A 7,829-nucleotide genomic window follows, 5' to 3' on the forward strand; every position below is an offset into this window, starting at 1 on the left:
CATCCTATATGAATCAAATTTTATATCACGTTAGCGAGTTTGACTTTTCTAGTGTGACGACCCCCTGAGACGACCTCTCCCTGCAGGAGCCTGATAGGAGGAGCTTGGTCATCAGGTAGATTCACTTCATGGTCCAGCTGCACGATATTCATAGTGGCATGAGTCAGATTTTCTCCTTTCCTAACTCCTTAAGGGTCCTCTCTCCCACGTTTTCTTGACCTTGTGACTTTTGTCATCAAGGTCAAGGAACAGTGGTTAAGAAAAGGAAATTATTTTAGACTTTTTCGACCGCAGCCCTAGTCTCCCTCTCCCCCACGGCTTCCATTGAGTGTGGTTTTAGTTGTAATTTGATGTCTCGATTGAAATTACCTTTTCATTTCATTAAAATAAACACATTTTTAGTTGAAACTAATGTGTGGTTTTTGTTCAGCTTTGTGAAATCAGTCATTCGCATACATCATCAAAGTGTCATGAAGGCCTGAACAAAACTACACAGCAACCAATCAGATATCTGTTGAGATATTTCAGAAAAGTGGTGGAGTGACAGACTTTAACACATTTTCACTTTGAAATTTTATTCAAAGGTTCATCAGCAAAATAAAAAAAAACACTACAGCCTCATATGAAATATTTACAGAAGGCGCTCCGTTAAAATAATATCTCCTGGTTTTCTGTATTCCCATATTTACAAGGCAAGGGTCTAGAAAATACTCACAGACACTTGTGCTCACAGTTAGATCAGTGTGTCGACTAAATCTGGTGACAAAAAAATCCAAGAGCATCTGTAGAGACACTACATTTTTTTCAGTCCAATTCTATGATGAGATCAAAATCTTATCAGTAGCAGCTTTTAGAAAGCTATTTCAGCCTTTTATCAAAAAAGAATCTCACACAGAAGGTGTCTGATTTCACACCCTGAGATCTCAATCAGCTTCTGACTAAAAACTCATTCTCGGAACCAGCTCTGCACAGGCATGAAGAAGGAGTGGCCCTCTCTGTCATGCATGCCTACAATCATCAACAGGATATTTCCCCTTAAAAAAACCTGCAGCTGGAGGGAGTCACGCAGTGTAACACAATAAAGAGGCTGTGAGCCGCAGATAAGCCGTCAGCAGCCAGTAAGAGGAGTCCTGTCTGTGTGTGGGGCGGAGGGGAGTGTCGGCCTCATGCGCTTGAAGGCGGCCGCTTAGTCTTTAACAGTGTGAATCAGCAGGGGACAGTTTTTTGGAACTGATTCGACGTGACAGAAAATACTGTACATTTCCCTGCTGTAGTACAGTAAACAATAAAAACAGGCAAAGCACAGCAGAAGAAATACACGATGGCAAAACACCGATCATTGACATTTAAAAAGAGCCAGTGTTTGACACAGGAAAGTCCAACTGTTGCACGTTGCTCTCCACCGCAGACGATGTGATTAATCTCTCTCGCTGAAGGTTTTACTTTAAAAACAAAAGTCATGATTGTGAGTGTCCCCAAAGTCTCATGATGTTGTTTCCAGGCAGTAAAATCAACTCCTGTAGTGAGAAAAGGTTGCGGGATTATTGTAGAAAGGTCAAAACGTCCACGTTGCCGATGCTGCTCTGAAGACTGTGTGTCCTCGTGTGGTGGGAGAGCGTCTCTTTGACCTGGAGGGAAACAGAGGAGACAACGTTTGGGACAGAGAACGAGGGCAACTCTCTTTAATGGCAGAAGTTCAAGTTTATCTTACTGAAGCTGATCGTCGACTGTATGTAAAGATGACAATGTGTGTAAAGACAATGTTCAGAGCAAGAGTCTGTGCAGAAGTGAGTAGGAGATGGAGCCTCGTCAGTGAGTTCATGCTCAGCCAATGACGTTTCACTTCGTTTATAGCTTTAAATAACTCATTAAAACCAAACTTACAACCAAAATGAACACAAACATCAGGGTGATACTTGAAATGACAGAACCCATCTTTGAGGACAATTTAAATGTTTGACTTTTTAGTTTGGCTCATGTCCCGTCCACTTACATACAGGAGGCAGGGTTTAGGACATATACTTAAACCAGCCACCAGGGGACAATCAAAACCTATGGGCTTCACTTTTGGGGAGCAGTCATGTCCTCCATCTTTAAACACAGTCTATGTACCTGACTGACAACTAGCTGTGAACATGTTTTTGGCTCTTTTTCATATTACAAGGGACTCGTATGTATAAACAGTTATTGTACATGTTCAACCTCTTCACTTTCAAAACTAACATTGGGATCCATACCTATGAATGTTCAACCCGATCTTGTGGCACCTCTCCTGTATGTTACAGCATTTCCTTTTTAACATTTTCAGACGTAGAAGCAAAATTCTATCACAAACACCACTCCAGATGTTAACGTGGTATAGCATCTAAATAATTGAGCTACAAGGTGATTGTCGAGTGTCCCAAACCTGCAAATTGCTGCTTTTGTTAGTGTGGTATTTTAGTTTTTACGCTTTTTGACTATTTGCAATGAAGTTAAACCACAACTGAACTACTCTGGTTGTGTTATGGTCTTTAGGAAAATGAACCAAAGTGACTTAAAAACACACTTTTTACGCAGCTTCGAAAACATTGTATTCTGTCTTTCTTTCTATAATTTGATATTGTTATTAAGCTGCTGTGTTATTTCACACCCAGGGCACACTTGCCGCCACAGCAGCAGCAGCAGCAGCATCACATGTTGCAACCACAGCTCATTTACTTCTGTTCTGACATGTCTTGTGTAACCTCCCTGCTCAATGAAGGTACCGTCTAACCCCTGCACAGCTTTGGAAATAAAACCCAGAGTCTGTGTGTGTGTGCACGACGTTGGTCAACAGTTCATGGACCTTGACCTCTCCTTCCCAGCCCTTCCAGACTATCCCAGGGTTAAGTTCGTTGCGACACACTTCCATGCGTGCCTGGTGTAATCACTAACAGATGTTAATGTGTACGTGCTTTCAAACAATACCGTGTGTAATGACGACAGGGTCACAGTTCATCAGTCACAGCTCTAGTGAAACCAGCTGGTGCATCACAACAAACAGAGAGAGGGGAAACTGTCTTCTTATTACCAAAGTCCACTGTTGGTCTGTGTTGTGTTAGCACTGTTGTGTAACGAGCTGCGTGCAATAGGTTCGCTGCAATACCACAATGTCAACACCATAAAAAACGTATTTTTTATCGAAGCGGGCTGTGTTCACACCTGCAGGATTGTTTATTCATAAAAAAGTTATTTATCAAGTAAATCTAATAAACATGACTCGGTTTATGTTTTTTTATCAAACTATGAATCAAATAGAATAACATTCAAACAGACTTCTAATGTTAAAAAATTAAACTTTCTGGCTAAAAGGGATGTTTTCATAAGAAGTGTAAATTATTCTCACCATAATTAGAATCCTGCTTGATTAGAGTCCTCTGCAGTTTCACCTAAAACAAGTAAAAACCAGCAAGTAAACCTACAAATCACCAATGGGATCGATCAAGTCAGAGAAAGGTTGCAAAGTCATTTTCACAGGAGAGACACAGAATTTATAAAACTGTGATAAACTGACACTTGGCCCTGTGCTGTATATTGACCTTGTATACAGGAACAGTGACCTCTGCTGGATAAACTCTACCAACTCACGTTATGGCTGAAAAGAGCTTACTCTAATTTGCCAATTTATTAGGTACACCTAACTGAAATGAACTGGAATTTATAGTTACAGGTATTTCTATTGGTTACTCAAAATATTAGGAACACCTCCCAATGCAATACAACTGTTTAAAAGGGGTCAAAATAAAACATTAACATGACATTATTAACTAGATAAAGTTGCTGGTGTAATCCACTGCACGAGTCTCAGCCTAATAAAATGGTATCTCCCTATTTCATTTCATTCTGATATGTGTTTAAAGGATTATTTCGTTTGTTTACAGAAACCTACCGTCTTTTTTCATCCATTGGTCCATCTCTTCCATTTCTAGCTCCAGCACCGAGGGGACGTCTTCTTCAAACATGGGCCTAAAATGCATTTAACAAAAGATCTAATGAGTCAATGAAACTAGGTCAACTAACATGCTTACTTTTTTTTCTGACTCCAGCTGCAACTGTAAATGGGCCCGTATGTAAAATGATCAATATACTTACATCAGCACCTTCTCTGTGCTGGGTCCATCCAGATATGGATCTTCCTTCCTGAGCTCTGTGAGCAGAGAACATGCTTCAGTCACTGTCAAAATACCCTAAAGCTAATTTATTGTATTATAACTATTGTATCGATAACAGATATTCAATAGCTGAGGTTTCTTTTTTAATATTACTTAAACAAAATATATATAAAATTGTTTTCCACCCAACTATACTGATATATTGCTAAACAGGTTGTGAGTTACATGGTAATTGGATCATTTTAAGGCATTAACAGAAAAATCTGACATTTGATAGTATGTCAAATGTCAAATGATAGTATTGTGAAGTTTGCACCCATATTTTTCTGATTTGGGTGCACTGACCCTTTAAAGCCCCCCCCCCCCACACACACACACACACATACACACACACCTTGATTTCTCTTTTTTCTGTTCCACTTGCGGCTGAGGAAAATCCCACAAACGATCACGCCGATGATCACGACCACCAGCACCACGAGGACGGAGATGATGATGACACCCAGACTGCCGTCGTCCTCTGGTGTTGGGGTGGAATCTTCATTTTCTCTACTCCCTGAACCTTCTGTTGTGACTTCTGCAGAGGCAACACACTGGTGATCAGACAGTCATCCTCAACCCCAGCGAGGATCCAATGGTAAATGGTCTATTTTCATAAATAATAATAGCAACAATAACAACAGTAACGATAATAATAATAACAATAATAACTACTGTCCTGCATTTTATTTTACAGCTCCTGAGCTTTCATTTACCTCTGTACCTGGAATAAACAACATGTGAAAGATTGAGACTATTTTATCGAGCGTTTTCAGACTAATGTACTTTTCAGAGAGATCTTATTAGTTTTTTTTTAAAGGTTATCCGTGTTTTTATGTATCTGTATTGTCAGAAGCATATATTGGCCTGTTAAATATACACTTAGAGATGGACCCTTGTAGAAAAGAATGACACTCAGTAGAGCACATATCTCCTGCAACGCCAAACAGTCCCCTCGAATTCAGTCAAGCTGCACCAAATTGCACACACTCATAGATACACAACAGATCACAGGAAAGACGTTTCATCATCAGCCATGAATTTATATATATATATTTTTTAATCTCTCAATGTTAAAGAAAATGACAAAAAAGTCCCTGGCTCCAAACGCATGATCTGGATCCGCACCAACATTGAATAGGTTCTTCCGCGCCCCATTCCACATCCACAGTTTCCTGAAAATCTGTTGTTTTAGTGTCATCTTACTCGCAAACAAACAAATGGACAGGGGTGAAAACAAAAATCTTACTACGGATCTTACCTGTGCCTTCTTCGGGGTCTGGGTCTAGGTCTGGAAATGTTGCCTCAGTAGTAGTTGGGGGCGACACTACGGACACGGAGAAGCAGATCAGCACGATTCACAGTTTATGGATGTAAATCTGGGAAATATCTGACGGCAGAATAAGTCAACAGACCTCAGGCTCTGACCAAGTGTTTGATAATAACTCGTAATGATATTTTTTCATCATTAGTTCTCAAGACATATTTCAGCTAGTATCCAGGTTATTAAGTTTTATTTCCCAGCACCAAAACAGAGTCAGTATTTCAGTATTTCTCTTTTCCTTAAACAGGAAAGGATTTTGACTTCTTTCCTTCTGGGGGATTTGGAAAAGATAAATGAACAGTTGACAGGATATAAAAAAAAACATGAAAAATCGGAATGACGAATCCCCGACTGGGACTCATGAATACTGTGTTTGTAAACGTCCGGCCACAGCCCTGTGGCTCGGAGCAAGTCAGGCAGTTCTCTTTATGGATCTCAGTGTGGAAACGACGGCGCTGCCACGTGGAAACAAGAGCACGTCTTCCTCAAACTGTCGCCACAAAGATGGAAGATGTCGAAAACGGATCTTCACGATCCTCTTTTACAATCAGTTTTCGTAGAACAATGTCATTGCTGTTAATGTTTTGTTTTCCATAATTCATCTTTGCTGCTTTGTTCCTCTATGTTTCTATGTGTGATCTGGGTTTTTTTTTTTTCACTGTTCAAGGAGATGTTGTATTTCAAATGTGACCTTCCTGGTTAAAATAAATATAAAAAATTAAATAGCGAAAGAAAGAAAGAAAGAAAGATTTTGAATTTACTGCCCTTTTTTCTTGGAAAGACAGAAAAGAAATGAAATTGTTTGTATACTTTATTGTGACAACTGTCTTTTTTAATGTATTTACAGTAACAATCCTTTATATTCTGCCCTGTTCCCTCCCCACATGAACAGACACCTACATGTCTACAGGCTGTCGGCCACATATACATATTCTGAATTCTTTGATATATCTTATGATTCATGTCTCACCTGATGCCTCTGGGTCGTCATTACCCGGGTCCGACTCATCTAGGTCCGATGTTTCTAACTCCTCTGCTGGATCCTCATCTTCGTCTTGACACAACGCTGCAATGCAAAGTCTCTCATCACTTTATATCCCGTCACTTGGTTTGTTTTAAAGGTGAAACACACAATAACTATTCTATTATTTTCAAAGAGGTTTCATCTGTCTGATTAAAAAAAAAAAAAAAGAAAAAAACTACAGCGGAGGACAGTAACTCTCAGATCTCACAGGAACTTCAAACTTCCGTCTTCATGATTTCAAACGGTTGCAACAAAAATCTGAACCGTTGCAGTAGTCACACGCTGCATTGAAAAGAGGAGGTGGAGATATTCAACATGTTGAGCAACAGGGTTTTGTCAGGGTTCTCTTGCTTAAGAAAAAGATAGTAGATCTTAAACGAGGAAGAAGAGGAATAAACGTCATCAGTTTTTAGAGTATTGGGTTTAAAGTGAAGTACAGGAAGGTTTTAGCTTCTTAAGAGGTTTGACAACAAGTGGATTGAAGCAAGTTAAAGCTGAACAGGAACAAAAAACAGTTGAGCGAGTGGGTTGACCGGGCCTTGTTGCTCGATCTTTCAGCTTCTGGTGTCATTACAAGATTAGAAGAAACTTCCAAACTAAACGTGTTTTCAGTCGAGACGTTAACCTCAAAGCATCAAAGTCAGGAAACCTGACGACAGCGGCGAGGAGGTGAGAAGGTGGCGAGTTGTTGTGTCTTAATCCAGAAGGTAAAAGAAAGAAAAGGTCCTACCTGTCCCAGTCAGAGTGATCAATACCAGCAGCAGCAGGAGGAGTGGGGTCTTCCCCCGGAAGGCTCTCATGTTAGCAGGCCGAGAGGCAGACATAGTGCCATCGTGCGCTTGCTGCGTTCTGTACTGTCACTGCATCACACTTCCTGATTTGACTTTACATGTCAAATGGAAGTAGGAGAAGAAAAGAAAAGAAAAGAACCACCCTCTCACACACGCACACACACCCTCAGTTTCACACAGATAACTCACTCGGATGTGATGCAATCGACTGTGTGCTTGTAGCCACAGGTCTGACGGCTCCTCAGCTGCAGCACAGTCACATTCCTGTCGGGGAGGTATGTGGCCCGACAGAGCTGAACAGACTTAAAGGAAGAAGAAAAAACAATTTGAGTTCAGCGAGAGCCAGCTGCTCTGCTATCTCTGGAGAAATGGTTTCTGTGTGTCTGGCTGGTGCCTAAAATAAATCCAAGGCTGTAAAAAGTGTTTGCTGATCTGTGTCTGTTGCTCGGCTCAGGCTGGATCCTACTGTAAGTCAGTGTGTGTGTGTGAAACGCTGGTGATGAGTTGGAGGGTCATGC

General features: G+C 40.6%; 1 protein-coding gene across 1 annotated transcript; it reads right to left on the bottom strand.

Moving 5' to 3' along the window:
• Positions 1-558: 558 nt before the first annotated feature.
• Positions 559-7,505, bottom strand: tmem154 (transmembrane protein 154). The gene is made up of 8 exons (XM_035146597.2): positions 7,251-7,505; positions 6,467-6,562; positions 5,434-5,499; positions 4,528-4,710; positions 4,114-4,168; positions 3,911-3,987; positions 3,368-3,410; positions 559-1,628 (listed from the first exon to the last, which is right to left on the bottom strand). Exons 1-7 carry the CDS (start codon positions 7,342-7,344, stop codon positions 3,373-3,375), a joined length of 609 nt encoding a protein of 202 aa, XP_035002488.2. The 5' UTR covers positions 7,345-7,505; the 3' UTR covers positions 559-1,628; positions 3,368-3,372.
• Between the last annotated feature and the right edge of the window lie 324 nt (positions 7,506-7,829).

Source organism: Hippoglossus stenolepis, chromosome 2 (assembly GCF_022539355.2).
Source record: "Hippoglossus stenolepis isolate QCI-W04-F060 chromosome 2, HSTE1.2, whole genome shotgun sequence".
Lineage (NCBI taxonomy): Eukaryota > Metazoa > Chordata > Actinopteri > Pleuronectiformes > Pleuronectidae > Hippoglossus > Hippoglossus stenolepis.

What these genes read in the sequence shown, in the direction of transcription:
- tmem154 (XM_035146597.2), bottom strand. Translation starts at nt 7,344, where the DNA reads ATGTCTGCCTCTCGGCCTGCTAACATGAGAGCCTTCCGGGGGAAGACC. An exon ending in GATCACTCTGACTGGGACAG is followed by an intron (nt 6,563 to 7,250) that starts GTAGGACCTTTT and finishes TTTGCATTGCAG; the next exon opens with CGTTGTGTCAAGACGAAGAT. An exon ending in AGCACAGAGAAGGTGCTGAT is followed by an intron (nt 3,988 to 4,113) that starts GTAAGTATATTG and finishes AATGCATTTTAG; the next exon opens with GCCCATGTTTGAAGAAGACG.